At 38.3% G+C, this 20,903-nt stretch overlaps 1 protein-coding gene across 1 annotated transcript; it reads left to right on the top strand.

The window, feature by feature from the left end:
- The first annotated feature begins 1,532 nt into the window (after positions 1 to 1,532).
- On the top strand, positions 1,533 to 19,463 carry FNTA (farnesyltransferase, CAAX box, subunit alpha). Its single transcript, XM_034410684.3, has 9 exons — positions 1,533 to 1,859; positions 3,719 to 3,804; positions 5,628 to 5,742; positions 6,816 to 6,920; positions 8,893 to 9,019; positions 9,558 to 9,706; positions 10,760 to 10,822; positions 15,647 to 15,818; positions 18,129 to 19,463. Exons 1-9 carry the CDS (start codon positions 1,723 to 1,725, stop codon positions 18,258 to 18,260), a joined length of 1,086 nt encoding a protein of 361 aa, XP_034266575.2. The 5' UTR covers positions 1,533 to 1,722; the 3' UTR covers positions 18,261 to 19,463.
- The last annotated feature ends 1,440 nt before the right edge of the window (positions 19,464 to 20,903 follow it).

The following is a 20,903-nucleotide window of genomic DNA, read 5'->3' on the forward strand; positions in this document are numbered from 1 at the left end:
CTCCGATGATCGCACGGCTCAGATGGGCATGGGGGGGCAGGGATTTCTGCTACCGGTTCTCGGAACCACCCACCGCCATCACTACCAGATCGGGTGATCCGGTCCAAACCAGGAGCATTTCACCCCTGGTAAGCACCCAAAGTTTGGTGATTACAAAATTAATCCTAGCCGGAGAAAAGGGGAAGGGAAAAGTGGGAAGGGAGGAGGGGGAAGTCTCTTAAAACACACGTTCAGGTAGAGTGGGGATGGGTATGGTAAAAAGGAAAAAGTGAAAGGACTGGAGGTGAGTCCAAAATTATCTTCCTCAGCACTATCTTCCATATCTGAGCCCATTCCTTTCTTTGTTCTTTACCTCATTTCTCTATACAGATGACCTGACCTTCTGTTTTCTTTTTCCATTTGTGCTGGTATCTTGCATTAACTTCTTGTTAGTGTTTAGATACTGGCTATCTACGGTACTTTAGTGACCTGTACCAACTCAGCTGCCAAAATATACACTGAAATAAAGGAACAAAAGAAAGGTTAAGGGAAAGGTTATGGTTTTTAAAAGTTACACTGCAGCAAAACTAAGTTTTATGCTTTATGTTGTTTCTTTGGCAAAGCTTCATGGCATATTTCTAGAAGAATGAAGTGTAACCACCTTTCATATGTAGGCATGAGATAGAATTGGCACAGGATGGTGTTGTGGGCTGACATGATATCTGAATGGGAGTGTGCATCTCTCCTGAGCACATTAAAACTGTCAGTGGTCTTCTGTGCCTTTCACTATAGTATCCTTTTGCATTTCCTAGATGTGTTCAGGGCTGCTTATGGAGTGTCCTGGGATTTGTTCTCCTTCCCTACTTTTTATAATCTATATGAAAACCATAGGAAAGGCCAACTGTCACTTTGCCAGCCCAATCGTTTCGCAGAATAGGGACCAGCAATGAGGGCAGCACTTACGTGGCTTCAGTTTTCTCTGTGTTAGTATAGCACTTTATTCCAGGCATCTTGAAGAGTCCAAAGCAGCCTGGAACTATTTTTCCCAGAAGAAAATTTGGTAACAAACCGGGGGCCATTGATATCACATCTTCCAAATGGAAAATGTTTTTACTCCCAAATACCAGCTTTATAACTTCGCGTTCTTACAATCAGAGTGACATGTGCATGGAAAACACAATGGAATTAGCAATTTAGATGGCTTTTGGCAGGGGGCAGTGATGAAAATGAATCATGAAAATGAATCAATCAGTGTACAGCTCCCCCCTTCCCCAACCATTTTTCTTCAGGGATTCAACCTGCATTTAACGTGAAGGTTAACTGCGCGGTCGTATAAGCGGGATACCGCAGTAGTTGGGCGCTGCACTCATCTACCAACAAGTGGCGTTTACCAACGGGGTCGAGATATAACCAAGATTTTACGGAGGGGCTAAGAAATAACTGCGATTTTTGCTATTCTATGTCTTAACAACTCGCATGGTAGATTAGATTGGCATATACTAGGCAGAAGCCACTGGGAAGCCTTCTTCCATTCTGTATCTAAGCCCAGAGAGGACGCTCAGCCTCCCGCCCAGCCTTGCAACATCGGAACCGGCTGGGAGCAAAAAGCGCGTCCGCGTGAGACCAGACCCACTTCCGCCTTACAGCCGGCTGCAACTCTATGGTTCGGGGAGGGATGGCCGTTTTGTTTCTCATAGGCTCCTGCAGGTTTTGTTTCTTCCGGGGTGGGCGGAGGCGTTGACGATGATGGCGGACGAGGAAGACAGAGGGAGCCCGGAGGTTTGCACCCTTCGGTTGGGGACGGAAGCCGATGCCGCGGGAGACGGAGAGCTGCTGGAGTGCGGCGAACCCTTGGACTCCGCTGGTTACGTGCTGTACAGGTAGGTAGGGCTCTTCTCGACCTCGGCGGAGCCGTCTCATTCAGGGGTCTCCAACCTTGGCAACTTTAAGCCTGGCGGACTTCAACTCCCAGAATTCCCCAGCCAGCAAAGCTGGCTGGGGAATTCTGGGAGTTGAAGTCCGCCAGGCTTAAAGTTGCCAAGGTTGGAGACCCCTGGTTTGATTAGAAGCTGCTTCCCCCTGAACTCAGTTAAGCTGATTTAACTTTCAATGGAAGAGTTCTATATGGAGATTCTCAGTCATCCAGGTCATGGTTGTCCCAAAGATGCTTTTTTCAAGAGGCAACTGGACCTTTTTGGGGTTTTCTTCGAAGACGTTTTGCTTCCCATCAGAAGAAGCTTCTTCAGCTTCTTGGATGAGAAGCGAAACGTCTTCAGAGAAAAACCAGAAAGTCCAGTTGCCTCTTGAAAAAGCACCTTTCAATGGAAGAGAGAGTATCTGTAGCTCAGAGTTGAACTGGTGGAGTCCTTGGTACTCTCTGAGCTCAGTTCATTACCCAACCAGGTAACATTCTCAATGCATGATTTAATTTTGTTAGTAATTTGGAGAAGCCTCGACATTTTAAGGCAACCCTTATATTGGTAAATGTCCTTAATTGAGACGTAATTTCATTGCAAGGGACTTCAGGTTGGATTGGGTGAAGTTAATCGCCATCTAAATCAAGTGAATAATCTCCCATTTGGCAATGTGGGGAGATGAAGGAAGGGTCAAGTCCACATAGGAAAAGCTAGGTTCCCTCTCCAGCCATTCATTCCATTCTAAATCTAGAATATCCAGGGATGCTTGTTCAGCATGGAGGAGAAGTGTTTGAATTTAAATAACTGTTGGAAATAAAAACCACATGCTTCCTCTTGGAGGAAGCATAGTGTTTTGTGAAGTTTAAAGGCTTAAATCCCCACCCCAAATATAAATTTCCTGGTCTGGAAATTATTATTCTTAATAATTATTCTTAAATATGTTGGGTCCCAGTGGAGAACACTTTTTGTGCTTCTTGCTCTTTTTTCCCCCCAGAAAAAATAATAAAATATATATAAGTTGGTAGAAATAAAAAACAAATAGTGTAACTGATAATCATTGTTTAAATTGATTCTGGATAGTTTTTATAAGCTTGTATAATGGTTTTTAACTTGTTGTTATTGGACTGTTTTTATTTGTTGTGAGTCCCCAGAGTCACTTAGATGACAAATTGGATAAACAATAATAACAAGTCACAGTGCTATCTATACAATTTTACAAAATCTATACAAAAATACTGTCAAATTTTCTTGGATATATTGCTACATCAAGTTTATAGGGTTGACTTTTTATTGTTATCCAGCCTCCTGCAACTTGATATTCCCCAAATGTATTAGACTACAAGTCCCAGAGTGCCTTCTTTGTTTAATCCTATATATCAGCAAGGTACCTAGTTGTGGAAAAGACCTGTTTCCTATGTTTCTGCAGGTAGGGCTTCTTGTGATGTTGCATTCGTACAGGTTTATAGAGAGCATAGTAATAGGAATGCTTAAAACATATCAAAGATTTGTTTTGCATACAAATTCTTCTTTCCCAGTTGCAAGTACAATTCTCAGCAAGGAGCTATTCTGTACTACAACTTACACCAGAGCTGTCAAACTTCTGGCCCACAGGCCGGATGCATCACGCACTGGCCACGCCCATGCCTGGTTTAACGAAGAGGGGAGGAAAGTTCCGATACGTCACGTGACTCTGCCGTGACGACATGAATTTGACCCCTGAAATATACAAACAAGTCTTTGATATTTAGGAGATATCCTTGAACTATATATTTCCTTCAAATATTCTTGCATTTGCTACCTGCTGACTGATTGTTTTTATACAGGAACAGGAAAGAATGGGCAGATATTGACCCGGTTCCTCAAGATGATGGGCCACATCCTGTTGTTCAGATCATATATAGTGAAAAATGTAAGTTTAGAAGAAGCTTGAGAGACATTTCTTCTCAATAGTAGGGAATAAATGGACCATCTAAGTTTATCTTCTCTGCTGGTTTTTGGATTCTCTTACTGATACTCCATTGTAGTCTAATTGAGTTGCACTGACTGATCCATTACTGAGCAGTTAAAATTACAATTTAAATTTACAAATTTTTGCAGGCTACTCTGGGAGTAAGTTCGGCTGAACACTGAGGTTGATTTTGGAATAAATTGTTGTAGTATTTCATAATGGTTCATAAGTATCTGGAATTCTGCAGAGTGTTTTTCATTAGAATTTAAAGATGAAACAGGTGATCAAGACATGAAAGAAACTAAGATTAGAACTGTGCTTGATACAAGCTATTACATGAGGTTGAAGTTAATTAAAAGTTATTCTGTTTACTTATTAAATAATCCCAGAAGTATGAATGTCATACTTTAAAACTCAATTCTAAAAGGTAGGTTGTCAGTCAAATGTTAAGCGCAAAGAAATTAACAGAAGCAGATTATTGCATCAGGAAACAATTATATTGATGAAATGTATTATGTGAGTAGTAATTTTTGACCTAGAATTCACTTCAAGTGGAAACAAGAAAGTTACTATGCAATTGGTGCCAAATGTCTGGAAACATACCCCGATTTTTTTCCTGCCAAAACCACTTGAACATTTTCCCATAAAAAATGATGCCCTCACTCTCGCATTTACCAATGTGTTGTGTGGTTATTTTAGTTTTGTGCTCCACTTGTTTCTCTACCTGCAGTTGCTATTACTGTGGTATCAAAATGTCCATCAAAATCTCATCCAAGCTTCTTACCGAATAGGAAAAGGACCTTTTTAACACTAGAAACAAAGCTGGACATAGTAAGTTGCACCAAAGTTGGTAAAGGATCCTTAGCCCTAGGACAAACTTTTAATCTGGGCACATCTGTGTGCAACATAAGAAAGAATGAAAATGAAGTTCATGGTGCTGTAATGCATTCCACTATTTGTCTGCCATGATATACATTAGAACTCCAACTGTAGCAAAGGTGGAGAAAATGGTTTTATTTTACATAGACAAGGAAACAAGGATAAAAACAAGTTTGAATAACATAATGCATAAGAATAGAACTCTAAAAAATTATGAGTACATTTGTCAATATATTCGGGGTACACCTTACCTCACAACCTCATTTTTTCCAGTGTTTCAGTTTGTATAACTTTGCTTTATATGAGGTTTTCAGAGAACAGAATCCTAACATCACAAGGAAATATCTGTATTTGCTCTTCTGGTTGCAATTCTATGCATTTTTTAGAATATTATTACCTATCTTGCTCTGAGTGGACTCATAGTGGTTTGAAATAAAGATGTGCGGCAAGGAGTTGTCTTTTGTCCTTGGAAGAACAATGGAATGGAAGACAAGATAAAAATAAAAATTAAAAGTAGTATGTGATAGATGTCAGCATATCTATCTGCCTGTATTCAGTTAAAGTTAAAAATTAAAAGTAGCCTTTTTGAAGAAGGACTTTAAGAGTATCAGAAGATTTTTCAGTTTTCTGGGATAGAAGTGAATAGGCAATAAGAGGATGAGCGGAGATGGTTTTGAGATGGTGAATTTTGAAGGTACAAGAAAATGAAGGTGAGAGCCAGGATCTTAGTGAGAAATATTAAAAGAGAGGATGTAAGGAAAAGATACAAAGAGCTGTAAAATTAAGGACACCAGTAATTTGGGCTAAATATGGGGCATGAGGAAAAAACAGTTTTATATCTGAAAAAGTAAATGTGGCAAAGGAAAGCCAAAGACAGATTTGACAAACTAAATTTTTCTGCCTAGTTAAAGATGTATATGATTACTTCCGGGCCGTTCTGCAACATGATGAAAGGAGTGAAAGAGCTTTCAAGTTAACAGGGGATGCCATTGAACTTAATGCTGCAAACTACACAGTATGGTATGTAGCAATCCTGAGAATTTTTTTTGTTTTGTTCTGTTCCGAAATTCCAAAAGAAGACAATTTTAAAATGCTGAGGCCATTCAGTTTAGTTACAAGTTGCCTTTTGGTGTGATATTTATAAACTTTTTATTTATTTATTTCTGCTACCTACCCAAGTGACTCTAGGCTTGAATGAATGCATGAATGTGTATGTGTGTGAGAGAGAGTGTGTGTATGTATGCATGCATGCAAGCATACACATACACTCACTCACTCACACACACACATACACACATTCTATTTGGCCAAGTGTGATTAGACACATAAGGAATTTGACTCCGGTGCAGAAGATCTCAGAAGATGCAAAGAATAATCATTATTATCATAATAATACCAATAGGAGGAGGGAGTAAAGAAGATAAGAATGATAATACTACAGCTATATTACATGGGTAAATACTCAGTAGTTTGTAGGTGATTTGTAGGTGGACAGCTTTATAATAAGTTTAGCAAGTGAACAAATTGCTATAGACATTACAAATTACAAACAACCTACAACTTAGGCAGTTCATAAAGCCAAGTCATAACACACAAAAAGCTTAATGATCCTCACAATAGCAAAGTTAGTGAAAATTAAAAACATTAAATGGAACAAACTGTTTAGCGCATAGTTATTTTCTTTCATTGAATGGTGGTATTTATTTGTGGCTCCTGTTCTTACTGATTGGACACAATTCATTTTTTAAGTCAAAGAGCTTACCTAGGAAATGCATTACTATTAACTATAGCAGAAATTAATCAATATGAGATGGTCCTTCATGCTGTCAGACTGCAACTTTTGTCATTCCTAATGATTGTGGTCTCGAGTTGATAATTTGGGGAGTTCAGCAAGAACTGATGGCCCATCTCCGAAATGTAGCAAATGTAGCCATCTTCACTACTTACAGATTCCCAAAGAAAAAAATGCCCATCCAGAGCTAGTATTTATTTGGAAATGATCAATTTTGAAGTACTGATAGTAGTAGAGAGTAATATGGGGAAGCAGCTGAACTCAGTGTCAAGAATTCCTGCCCCTTTCTTTTTCCCTGTAGGCATTTCCGCAGGGTACTTCTGCAGTCCTTGAAGAAAGACTTAAATGAGGAACTCAATTACATCACTGCTATCATTGAAGATCAGCCAAAGAATTACCAAGTCTGGTAAGCGTAGCATCTTTGTTAACAAAAGTTATTTCTTATGTATGTAAATATTTGATTCCTTGTGTTTTTCCTCTGAATACGTAGTGCAAAATCGTTGCACACAGAAACTATTAAGCAGAAGTTCAACAGAAAGTTATAGTAAGAATTCTTTAATCTGCAGGTTTTGTTGGTACAATGATACTGATGGAGATAATAATCTGAGAAAATACTCCCATGTGGTGGTCTTGATTTTTTAAAAGAAAAAAAAACACAATGGGAAGATATTATTATGTTGGCTATGCTTTGCATATTGTGCTGGAACAATGTGATGGAAATAATATATCTCAGTTACTGCTGGAGCAAAACAAGGACGTTTAAACAAAGCACAGACTCATCTAAGATGCAGAGGCTGCATCTGCCAAGGAGAAAAATACAGCATGGAATCCACAACAGCAGCAGTTCAGTGATTCTACTGCTGTGCTTTGTTGGATAATTTGTCTTTGTGTTTTTTATATACTTTGGTGTTTCTTATGCACCATTGCCACACTTCTTGTGCAACAGGTTTTTTTAGCCATGTGATTATCAACTGAAGAAGCAATTTTAGTGGGTATGGCATATGTTTGTAGGCATTTCTGAGGCATCAAATGATAGTTTGGGCAAGTGAAAGAGCTGTTGTAAAGCTATCATTACAAGGGAAAGTTTCTTACATCCAGTGTCAATTAAAATATATATTTTTAGTGGATGCATGCAGGTCATGTTGCCAAATGTTATAAGATCTCTACCTCTGCTTAGCTAACAATCCCTTTATTCACACAATTCAGTTAACCTGATTAGTGAATAAAATCATTTTCAGGGTTGGCACAGAACACTTGGCCATAAACCATTGAAATAAAGTGAGTTTGTCTAACCCACAAACACAGCATTTCTCAAAGTGTGGTCCTAGACTCCCAGGATCCTCCTAAGGGGATGCAAAATCAAATTGGTTTTCCAGCCTGTGCTGAAAAATAAGGCAATATTAAAATCCCATCAATCAACTATGAGAATCAGTATAAAATATAACTCATACAAACAAAATCTTTTAAAAGTGAGAAGGAATCCTGAAAGAAAAGAATAAATTTAAAAAACCCTATACTAATGTACAAATCCTATTTAAGCTTTAACATAACCAGGCTCAGCATCTCATGCAAATCTCTCTCCTAGCTGTTTTTCTGGCAGGAGCATTCCCATAACTAAGAGATTACAGGTAATCCTACCTTATTTGGGACTAGAATCCCAGTTATTGAGCAAAGTGGTTGGTCAAACAAGATGTTACGTGATTGCTTTGTTCAATGACCACAATCTTGCCACTCCCAGTTGTGCTTGTTAAGGGATTTGAGGGTTGTTAAAGGGATACAGTCCCAAGTAAGGAGCATGGGGTGCCTCAGAGGGATGGTAGAGACCCTGGGAGGGCTGACACAGGCTGCACAAGTGCCTTTCTGTTCAGGAGTTGAAAGCCTTCCCTGCCGAAATCCAAGCAAGAAGACAATCGTGCAACCTGTGCCAGGCCTCCCAGGGTCTCCCCCATCCCCGAGGCCCCAGCTTCTCCTTATGTTATCATGCTACCTCTCCATTCAGGGCTGAAAATCCTGCTTCTTCTCATCTCTAGAGACTGGCTGAAAGAGCTCCCTGCCAAAGGATTTCAGCTCTGTGCCTGCTTGCATGGAACTGAAATCCTTCGTGCCTTCTTGCATGGAGCTTGGCAGGGAGTTCTTTCAGCCAGCTCCTAGAGACGAGAGGGAGTCCTCTTGGCAGGTGGTAGCAGCTTGCAACCTTTTCTGCTGGCTTTGTCATTGACTTTCTGGGGAAGCTAGCAGAGAAGACTGCAAATGGTGATTGCGTGGTTGACGTGCTTGGCAAATGGCTGTAAGTATGAACAGTAAGTATGCCAAGCAACCGGATTGCAATTACAAAACACGCGCTAACTACTGTTCTTTAACGTTCTTGATTTTTTTAGGCACCACCGGCGAGTTTTGGTAGAGTGGTTGAAGGACCCATCACAAGAACTCGAATTTATTGCAAACATTCTTAACCAGGATGCCAAGAATTACCATGCTTGGCAACATAGACAGTGGGTCATTCAGGTATTTTCCTGTGGCTGTTATTAACAATTGCTCATTGTTAATCTGAGCAGGAAATGTATGAAAGGAAAAGTTGAAGTTTTTGTTTTGCTTTATTTCCCCCCCCCCCAAAAGGAACAAACAGCAGTTGTTCATTTATCTGCTGAGAAAGTGAAGGGATGTTTATGGATGCTGTCTGAATCCCATTATGTCATTTATAACAGAAGTTGGGGAAGTGATTTTGTGTGTTTTGATAATTTGATAATTTAATAATGTGCTTCAGACAGATCAGGTTGTTAGTTCACATTTATAATACTTTCCCTTATAAATGGTATACAAGGTATATAATAACTATCTGACATTTAATGTGTGGTTTATTTGGTTTTCACATCTCAGATATGGTACCAAGATAGTCGTCGTTTCTGTAATTGCTATAATTATGTGAGAATGCATGTTCACTAACTCTTAAATCTATAATTGTATCAGTTAAGGTTAGAACTAATAGAAATGAGATAATTTTCCTGATACAGTCTGTGTGTTTCCTTCAATTTTATATGTTTAGGAATTTAAGCTGTGGAATGATGAATTGGAATATGTTGAGCAACTTTTGAAAGAAGATGTCAGAAATAATTCCGCCTGGAACCAAAGATACTTTGTGATTTCAAACACATCTGGTTACAATGATCCTGCTGTTCTAGAGAGAGAAATTCAGTATGTAATGTTTTAGTTGGTTTTATCTTGTGCCATGAATGAATACAAGGGTGAACAAGTATACATGCAGTGTATTTTATGGATAATTTTGTATACATGTCCCCAGTGGACTTTTAGAATCCTTTTGCTAACTTAAGCATTGTGTACTATAGTTTGGGGTTATGGCCAGTTTTCCAATTACAACTTGATATAGCCACATCCAAAAAGAGAGATAATCCAAAATTGTAGAACTACAAAATATATTATAAGAAAATCCCTATCGTTCTGGAAAGTACTCCTAAAAGAGGTCAATTAAGCTCATGGAATTGGAAAGAAATGGAAAAGAAAAAAAAACCCTGGGAAGATGGCATGGTATGATGGAGAACCTGGAATTTGCAACATAAACATCATATGGTAAAAATGACTTTACTTCTTTTTGTTTAAAAAATTGGAAATACTTTGGGCATTATGTACCTTGTGATATAAATCTACTTGATGTATGGTTTCTCTCTCCTTCATCTATATAGGAAATGCTTTCATTTGTAAAAGTATCATTAGGAGTAACTCTAAAACAAAAACTGTCCAAAGTATGGAACAGAACAGCCCTATGGATTATTGCATTAATGGAATAAACCTTAGAACATTTCCATCATAAGGAACTAAGTGAATTTAAAATAAGCCCTTTTTTCTTTTGTGTTTTAATACAGTAATCCATGCTGAGTACTATTTGGGTTAAAATTATCCAGATATTGTTTCAAAAATATTAAACTATGTCCAACCAAAGATAGTAAGGATGGAATTGTGACTCCTATTGGCTAAAGCAGCCTTCAAATCTCCATAAATTGGAGAACGTTTTTAAGGTAACCACAAGATGACAGACTCCCTGAAGCATGTGCAAAATCCTCTGGATTTCTGTTCTAAACTTAGAATAGTTTGTGTCTAATATCCATAAACAAAATCAGTGTTTCACTCAATAGCTTGATGTGTCTGTGTCTGCCATTCAGGATTTATGCTACCTTGACATATGTATGGTTATTCCATAGTTTCCTTATCCAGTTTGTTTTTCCTTTTCAGGTATACCCTAGAAATGATCAAGCTGGTACCTCATAATGAAAGTGCCTGGAACTACCTGAGAGGGTGAGATTGTTTTACTTACATGTTTAATGCTGCTGTATGTTGCAAATTTAATGCACATAAAGAAGGGTAGAGTTTGGTACCAGCCCAGGATTCAGATAAGAATATTACTGCTTTATTATTGTTGTTAAGTTTTTTTTAGCCTTTTTGATTATAAAAAATAAACGCTTAAAAGTATGTAGCCAAGCAGAAACCATAGAACCACTATTTTTGTTTCACTAAACAAAATGTATTTTGATGGTAAGAGGAGATGCAAATTTCTTGCCCTCTCTGAAGACTAGCAAATCCAGAAAGAAACTCTTCAAAAATGTCATTTTAGTATTTGATTTTTTTATAATAAATAGAGTTTCCTTCCCTGAGATTTTCTGGAACCATACATGGGACCAGAGGTGAAATGCTCCCGGTTCGGACTGGTTCGGGCGAGTAGGTAGCGATGGCAGTGGGCAGTTCGGAGAACCGGTAGCAAAAATCCCTGCCCCCGCCCCCCATGCCCAGCTGAGCCCCGCGATCATCAGAGCCTTTTTTTCCTTTTAAATGGCTCTGACCAGCCAAGCTCTGACATCCCAGCTGAGTTGCCTGCTAATCAGGCAACTCAGCTTGAATCGCCAGAGCCATGTAAAAGAAAAAAAAGTTTCTTTTTTTCTCCCCCACCCCCCAGCCTCCAGCTTGCTTACCTTAGCTGCTGATCACATGACAATCGCAATCCATGCATCAGCAAGCAATTGAATCTTCCTGCCTGCAATCAAGCTCATCGATGAGCAGCTCTTTCTGCCTGCCTGCCTAGACTTGTGGACTTCAACTCCCAGCAAAGCTGGCTGAGGAATTCTGGGAGTTGAAGTCCACAAGTCTTAAAGTTGCCAAGGTTGGAGACCCCTATTCTATTGGGTAAGTTTTTTCCCCTTTGGGAGCTTTAAAAAAAAAGTTAATTGGTTTTTTTTTTAGTTGTTCTTTTTTTAGACCTAGCCATTTAAAGTTTAGGAAGTTTTAAATTTAGCTGCTTTTATATAAAAATAAAAATAAATTAAAACAAAATAATATTTGTGCAGCTTTTGAGATTTAGTGTGTTTCTGTAGTGTTTCACTCTAACTACACAAACACACAAAATCTCACAAAGCTGTTTGTGGAATTTTGTGTGTGTAAAATGTGAAAGTTGGTTTTTTGGGCTTTTTGTAACTGTGTGAGGTTCCTGCTTGATGCAGGGGCCATTTTGTGTCTAGCACAGCTGCTTTTACATTGTGGGTGAGCCAGTTGTGTTGTGTTGTGTTTTGTAGGTTAAAAAAGGGACATTGACTTGGCCACGCCCACCCAGTCACCTTACCACCAAGCCCTGCCCACTAATTAAGCCACGCCCACAGAACCGGTAGCAAAAAAATTTAGATTTCACCCCTGCATGGGACTCTATTTGTTCTGCATGAAAAGGGTTTTCCATAGGAGAAATTATAAATACACTTATTCAGATAATGTCCTTCTAACAATTCCAATAAAAGGAATTTACAATGCAAGTAATACCAGCAGGGCCGGATTTTCCTATAGGCTAACTAGGCTTCAGCCTAGGGCCTCAAGATCCAGAGGGGCCTACCCAGTGTGGGATTCTGGGTGTTCTAGGTGGCTCCGCCGAACCCTTTGTTAAATTGCTGGCTCCCCCGCCCCTCCGCACCACTATTTATTGCCAATAAATAGTGGTGGGCGAGGGGCGGGGGAGCCAGCAATTTAACAAAGGGTTCGGTATTTTTTTTGTAATGTTATTGGCCCCCGGAGCTTCAGCATAGGCTAATTGGCCTCCCGGCTCTCAGCTGATTTGTCTCCGCTGTTTTGCTTCCTTCCAAAGAGTGCTGATTTTTTCCCCCTTAGCTATACTGAGAAACGAAAGTGAAACTGCTTTGCTATTGCTGCAAGGTTGGAAAATTAGGCAGGCAGAATTCTTTTCTTTTTCCTCACTAAAAAAGGTACGTGCAAACAATGGGAAATTTAGGGAAAAAGAGAAGAGTTCAGGATTTTAAAACACAAAAGAAAAAAAAGCTGTATTTAACTAGGGAATTGTAATAATTGAGATACTATTAATTGTATATTTCTGAAAGCAGAAATGGTTAAGTTGTGGTTTGGAGGAATATATGGGGGAAATTATTTGGTTTATTATTATTGGTAAATATAATTAATGGATTTGTAAGAAATTGGATTGCATGGAAATAATTGGAATATTCATGTTCATATTGATTAATATACAAAAAAGGTAGTTATATAACTAATTGATTTATATTAAAATGTTGAATTTATATTAAACAACTAATATTACATAATTAACCAATGTGAGGATGGATATAAAAATAGATGACAATGGGAAAGGGTATAATATAGAATAGAAGGGAAAAATTGAATTTGATTAAGATTAGAGATGAGGATGAGGGTAATATTGGTTTTTTACAAAAATAGATGAGGAATAAATATGGCAAAAAGGAAATATAGAAATTGTAAATTTAATTGAAATGACTAAACACTGTTTAAATTTGTGAACCGGCCAAATACTCTGTTCAAAGAAAATAGATTGTATGTTTGTATGTGTGTTTCTAATTATTGTTATTTATTCATATTTGTTCTCTTTTATTCTTTAAAGTTTAACAATTCATTCTTTATCTTAATATCTTTATATTTGTTTGGGGTTGGCTTTCTTCCCTTTCATCTTTTTTATTGTATAGCAATCTTTCTCCTCAAACCTACCACCTTTCTTTTCTTTCCTTCTTACTTTCTCTTCCTCCCCCTCTTCTCCTCCTCCCTACTTCCTCTTCCTTTCTCCTTCTCCTTCTCTCTTCCTCCCTCTCTCCTACTCTAATTTCCCTTCCCTTCCTTCATCCCTCTCTATTGCTGTATCCTTTTATGCATATGGACTACTCAGAGGGCTGAAAAAGTTATTTTTGACTGGTCCTCGTACTTTTGACCAGTCATCGAACTTACGACTGTCTTCACATTTTATGTTTTTTGCCCTATCTTATCACCTTGGTGAAGAGAAGCAGTTGTGAAATGAGTGACATGGTTGTTAAGAATGCTGCACGGGCATAAATGTGAGGATGGTCATAAGTGTGAGGACCAGTCAAAAGTGCGAGGACCTGTCAGAAATGATTTTTTCAGCCCTCTGATTAGTCCTTTTGTGCATATGGACTACTCAGAGGGCTGAAAAAGTTATTTTTGACTGGTCCTCACACTTTTGACCAGTCCTCGAACTTACGACTGTCCTCACATTTTACGTTTTTGCCCTATCTTGTCACCATGGTGAAGAGAAGCAGTTGTGAAATGAGTGACTTGGTTGTTAAGAATACTGCACGGGCATAAATGTGAGGATGGTCATAAGTGTGAGGACCAGTCAAAAGTGCGAGGACCTGTCAGAAATGATTTTTTTCAGCCCTCTGGGTAGTCCTTTTGTGCATATGGACTACTCAGAGGGCTGAAAAAGTTATTTTTGACTGGTCCTCACACTTTTGACCAGTCCTCGAACTTACGACTGTCCTCACATTTTACGTTTTTGCCCTATCTTGTCACCATGGTGAAGAGAAGCAGTTGTGAAATGAGTGACTTGGTTGTTAAGAATACTGCACGGGCATAAATGTGAGGATGGTCATAAGTGTGAGGACCGGTCAAAAGTGCGAGGCCCAGTCAGAAATGACTTTTTTCAGCCCTCTGAAAAAAGTCTATGCACATAGCCACGCCCACCCGGTCACATGACGAGCTACCCACGCCTACACAGTCACGTGACCAGCTAGCCACACCCACCCAGTCACATGATTGCCAAGCCACACCCCCAACTAAGCCACGCCCACAGAACCTGTTGTTAAATATTGAATCCCACCACTGGTGAAAGGGCCTCATAAGTGGAATAGCCTAGGGCCTCTTTCAATCTAAATCCGGCCCTGAATACCAGCTTAGTGTACTGGTTAAGATGCTGATCTAGAAAGTGGGAGACCATGAGTTCTAGTCCTCCTTTAAGCAGGGAAGTCAGCTGAGTGACTTTCGGCCAGTCATTCTCTCTGAGTTTAACCCAACTCATAGGGAAGTTGTTATGGCAAAATAGGAGGCATTATCACCTTGAGTATAAAATAAAGGTAAGATGTAAATTGCATGATAAATAAAAATAAATGTTCAACCAGCTAACAGCACAGAACATGATTTTAAAAAATACTTTGCTTTTTTTTAATAACATTTTATAAGATAAAATACAAAATACAAAAGTAAATAGGGAGGCAGTGGGGAGAAAAAGGGAGAAGTGAGTAAGGGCTGGGGGAAAAAAATGTTGCCTTCTGACTCCCTTTGTTGGAGTAAAATAAAGCATTAACATCAAACCACAACTTTTTGCTTTTTCATAGTAAAAAATGCTTTGCTTATTTATATTGGGTAGGTAGTATCCTTTCCATAGCCAAATTAGAGTAGTATAAGTTCTTTTAATGCTTAAAACACTGCAGTAATGTAGCTGGCTAATTTTAGGAACTGGATTTAATGGTCCTTCCATTAAAAGATCACATTTCATCACCTAATGCATCCCTCAGAAATTGCAGCAAGTGGGCAGAATAAGTTCTGTCCATTAGGAAATATAAGGTTTGTTTTGAGAGTTGAATGAAGGATGAGGGAAAAGCACAGCTGCTTCATTTTAATTAAAAGACCAAATAACTCCCTGTTTGATTACATCCTTGTTTTCTTCCTTCTGCTGCTATTAAGATGAGCAAGCAGAACATGAGACTGGAGCTAGGATCTCCATGTTTCTAGAATGTTTATATTTTTTTTAAAAAAAATGGCAAGGTGATTTAAATTTAATATGATGTTCATCAAACGTTTTCGTTTCAGGATTTTGCAAGATCGTGGCCTTTCAAAATATCCAGACCTGCTAGAACAGCTACTGGAATTGCAGCCAAGTCATAATTCCCCTTATCTAATTGCCTTCTTGGTGGACATATATGAAGACATGTTAGAAAACCAGCATGAAAACAAGGAAGAAACTCTCAGCAAAGCATTAGAGGTTAGTTCTTTAAAGTTTAAAGTTCTTTACAATAGCCACCCCCAACCTGGAGTCCTTAACAGACGTTATAGTAAATCTCTTCTTTTTTTTTCACAATTCAAAATTTTATTAGTTTATCCGAATATAAAATACAAAAGAAAATAATGGGAAAATAAAAGAGGAAAAGGGGAAAAGTTTAGGGCAAATGGAAAAAAGAAAGAAAAAGTATTGATTTCCAACTCCTTTTGGTTCAGTAGAATAAGATAATAGCATCAAACCTCAACTTTTTACTTTTATATAATAATATGAACTAGCCATTTCTATTAACAACAAACCTATATAATCGGCAAGAGCCAAAATCAAAGTTTTTTTCCCCACCTCAAGCATAAAGTCCAAAAGTGGTTTCCAAATAGAAACAAAGTTAATTGTGATCTTTTCTTTAATCAGAGCAGTCAATTTGACCATCTCTACTAACTCCATCAATTTTTGCAGCCATTCACCCATTGTGGGAATCAAAGTGTCCTTCCATTTTTGTGCATAAAGTAATCTTGCTGCCATCAATATATATAACATCAAAGTCTCAATTTTTTCCCCAACCTTTTTCCATTAAACCTAAAAGAGTCTCTGGTTTTATTTTTTATATTCACTTTAAGAATCTTCTGTATTAGAATATGAATCCTACTCCAATATTTCTTGCTTTATCACATGTCCACCATAAATGATAGAAAGTTCCTTCTCTACATTTGCATGTCCAACATTCATTTGACATAACTTTATACATTCTTGACAACTTGTCCCATGTTAAATATCAACAATAATCATCTTATAAAAATTTTCTTTTACATTATAATTTAATGTAAATTTTACACCTTTCATCTACTGTTTCCCCCAAAATAAGACATCCCCTGATAATAAGCCCAATTGGGCTTTGAGCACATGGCAATAAGGCCAAGCGCTTATTCAAAAAAATATAAGACAGGGTCTTATTTTTGGGAAAATACGGTACATATTCTCCCATTGTTCAAGCATTACATTATATCCAAAGTTCCTTGCCCACTGAATCATATAATGAGAAGTTATAGTAAATCTCCAAAAGGATGAAGAAAATTTAATTTAATTTAATTTAATTTATCGCATTTCTATGCCGCCCAACTCCCGAGGGACAGCAAAATAATGCGAACATAGAAATGACATGCTCATTCATGTAATGTGTCATACTCTTATTGTTGTTGGTTTCAAACATGCCAGTTACCATGGTGTTTTATGTCAAGTATAATAAAATACATTAATCATTTGACCTTAGGGGTCTTATGGTATAAACCGTTCTTTCCCATATATTATTTCACTTTAAGAAGCAACTTAGTTCCATTTCAAATGTTATTTCTGGTATCAGAAATAGTTTCCATTTGCTTCAACCTGTCAACACATACAGTAGGTTATAGGATTAGATTGTCTTCCAACTGGTTGCTGTGTTAGAAAGCTGTATTTATTTAATGTTCATTAAGAGGCCTGATCTTATAATTTTTTAAAAATCAGACTAATTTGTCAAATTATATGAAGACTGTTATAAAAAGCTAAAAAGTTTGAGAGATCATTATATTTTCAATCTCAAAACTTATTTAAACAGTGCTATCAACGTTTTTAGAAAACATATTCCTGACTTAAAAGTGTTTATAAGCTAAATACATGGAGAACAAGAAAATTGAAGGGAAATGAACATAGATGAAAAGGTAGAATGGACAGGGGGAATATTCATTGCAACTGTAGCTGATTTGGATATGCTATTATAAAATTGTATGCACATTTTGATAGTGGCAGTGCTAAATAAGATGATGAGTATTTATGATAACTCTTCTCACTTTAGCTGGGTAGTTAAAAATTGCCATCTTCTAGCGTAATATTGGTACCTAAGTGATCCAATTATATTTCAAACAGTAGTCATCCTTTTCATTGTAGATATTTTATTTTGTTCACTCTAACCCAAATCAATTAAACTGGATTAATTTATTATTATAAGCATTATAAGAAGTTTCAGGGACTGAACTGAAAGGAGCCTGGAATAAGACAGTTAAGTACTTAATAATGAAGAATTCAGAGTGAATACAGTTACCCAGTTCACTGGCTTTGTCCTTTACTCCTGCTGATTTAATTTACTGTATAATATACAGTATATAAATTTTAATTACTGTGTAATTTACAGTAGTCTCTCCTGCTTTACTGTAAGATCTCAATAAAGCCTGCCTGCCTTCTCTCCCTCCAATTATTCTGTAAAACATTGTGCATACTGAAGGGAACTAAATAAAAATAACACTGTAACTTTCCTTTTTGTAGTTGTGTGAAATCCTCGCTAAGGAAAAAGACATTATACGGAAAGAATACTGGGGATATATTGGAAGATCCCTTAAGAGTAAATACAGCCCAAATGAGGAACAGACTGTGCCAACAGAAAACGATCAGCATTAATTTCATGCGAAGAAGAAATGATACAGCATTCAGCTTCTGTGCATTTTACAAAATCTCTAAACTAGGCTGGCAATTAATAGAGCGTTTCCCTTCTTTCCAAAATAGTTACAACATAACTATACATTAATTGCAGAGGTATTGCTTCTAACCACAATGAGAGTGCAAAGTGTTCTGCATAACAAACTGACCCGGTTATTGCTGCTACACACATTAGCTATGGAGTAATTATAAAACACTGTGCGTTTAAAAAACACTTTGTAATTACCTGGTTTGTATAGAAAGAAAGAAATTTGTTTTTCTGTTTGGTACATGAATAACACTGTACAAGCAATTCTACTATCCTGAATTTTAAAGTGACCCTTTTCTCATAAAGTAAGTACATGAGAGACTCTGAATGTATTTGGATTAGACTGCAGAGATCTACTATGGACGCACAGGCTAATTTAAGTTATAGTATGAAGAATATGCAGTTGTACATCGGAGCAGCTATGCAACACTATGTTTTCATTGTATCCAACTAGTGCCATCAATAATTTGTCATAAAGATATAAATGCTGTACTTGTACAAGAATTTAATGGCTTTGTTCTATTTTCTAGAGCAAGGATATCAGAATGGGGCCATTTCAGTGTGGCCATGGCTCTATAATCACCTGTATACCTACAGTGAGATTAGTTTTTGACAATAGTTGACCTAGTTAAGTCTTTATCTCTGTTTTCCTGGCTGGTTTCTTGCAAGTGGAGAATATTTGTACCTTGGAATGTATTTAAGATAGAGAGATCTATATCTACGCATACACACGTAGAGTTCATTATTTTAATATTTAAAACCAATTCACCAATACCATAATAATTGTTTCAAGTTTTTTCCAGTTGTCTCTGAAACTAGGATGGCCAGATTAGGATGGTCCGGCATTCAGATTTAAATTTTTTTTAAAAATGGGTTAATTCTTTCAAAAAAACTCTGCAAATTTAGAAGATTAAGACTGAAACCAATTTAAAAACAAATAAAACTCCATCTATTTTTACCACATGAATTCAACAGGGATTCAACATGATCTTCTACAAGCTAAGTAACCAAAGTTCTTTTTGTCACTGAACTTGTCAGTTTTGCTTTTTTTCATTCATGTTCTTAAACCTTGAGCACTTTTCTTCCTGTTTCTGAAGAATTGTACAATTTTTGTGAAATAAACTGAACAAATATTATACCTTTCCTCAATTTATAGCTACCTATAAATAGATAATTTAATAAAAATAAATGAGAATGTTACTTGGATCAATTTCTGATGGAGAAATTGACCTACTTTACTTGGGAAGCCTTGTACGCTTTTATTTTGATACAGTAAACATAGGTAGTCCTCGACTTATGGCCATAGAGGCCAAAATTTCTGTTGCTAAGGGTAATATTTGGTAACTTGAGTTTTGCCCCATTATACAATTATTTTTACCACAATTGTTAAGTGAATCATTGCAGTTGTTAAGTTAGTAACATGGTTGTGGAGTGAATCTGGTTTCCCCATTGACTTTGCTTGTCAGAAGGTGCTTCTCAAAAGGTGATCACATGACCCCAGGACACTACACCTGTTATAAATATGAGTACGTTGCCAAATGTCTGAATTTTGATCACATGACCTTGGGGATAGTGCAACACTACTCATAAACGTGAGAACAGTCGTAAGTCACTATTTCAGTGCTATTGTAAATTCAAGGTCACTAAACAGATTGTTGTAAATTGAGAACTACCGTGTTTCCCAAAAAATAAGACAACCAGAAAATAAACCCTAGTCTGATTTTTAGTGTGCTCCTAATGTAAACCCTACCCCCAAAATAAGCCCTAGTTAAGGTCATCAGCGGGGGCGGGGGCATGGCCAGCACCAGAGGCAGTGAGGGTTTACTCTGGTGCTGCATAGCCCGCACAACACAGGTTACCTTTCCAAGCAGCAGATTGAGGCAGAAGCACAGGTGGGAAGGCAAGTGATCCAGATGCTCTGCGCAGGTTGTGGAAAAGCCGAGAGTAGGTGGGCCGGAGCGGGTGGGCAGCTCATCTCCACATGGCATTACTGGCAGAAGACGGAGGCAGAGATGCGGTGAGGAAGGCAGGCGATCCAGATGCATCGTGCTGGCCGTGGGAAAGCCGAGGTGGGACCGCGGGAGGCTCATTTTCGTGCGCTGGCAGAGGCGGGGGGAGACAGACGATCCAGACATGCCATGTGGACCACGGGAAAGCTGAGAGTTGGGCCAGAGCAGGTGAGTGGCCACTTGAGGCTCATCTTTGTGGGTAGCACAGGCAGCAGATGGAGGCAAGTGGGAGGGCAGGTGATCCCGTCATGCAGGTGGATGGAGTGGGCACGAGGGAAGGCAGCATATCCCACTGCACAGGCCACAGGCAAAATGAGACATGCAAAGATGTGCCTCCCACAGCTGCCTGCCCACTCCATCCGTCTTGGCTTGCCTGCAGCCTGCGCAGTGCAGCAGAATCGCTTGCCTTGCACCTGTGCCTCTGCCTCTTATCTGCTGCCGGTGCCATGTGAAGATGAGGCCTCCCGTGGCCGGCCGCCCTGGTCCACCTCTCAGCTTTCCTGCAGCCCACCTCCCCCCTTGCGCCTCTGCCTGTTTGCTTCTTGGACAAGTAATCAACTCATCTGC

This window comes from Pantherophis guttatus, chromosome 2 (genome assembly GCF_059756535.1).
Source record: "Pantherophis guttatus breed Tessera chromosome 2, ASM5975653v1, whole genome shotgun sequence".
NCBI lineage: Eukaryota > Metazoa > Chordata > Lepidosauria > Squamata > Colubridae > Pantherophis > Pantherophis guttatus.

Bases quoted from the DNA above. Each gene is read 5' to 3' on its own strand.
- FNTA (XM_034410684.3), top strand. From the start codon at position 1,723: ATGATGGCGGACGAGGAAGACAGAGGGAGCCCGGAGGTTTGCACCCTT. The intron at 1,860-3,718 runs GTAGGTAGGGCT...GTTTTTATACAG, and splicing joins GCTGGTTACGTGCTGTACAG to GAACAGGAAAGAATGGGCAG. The intron at 5,743-6,815 runs GTATGTAGCAAT...TTTTCCCTGTAG, and splicing joins GCTGCAAACTACACAGTATG to GCATTTCCGCAGGGTACTTC.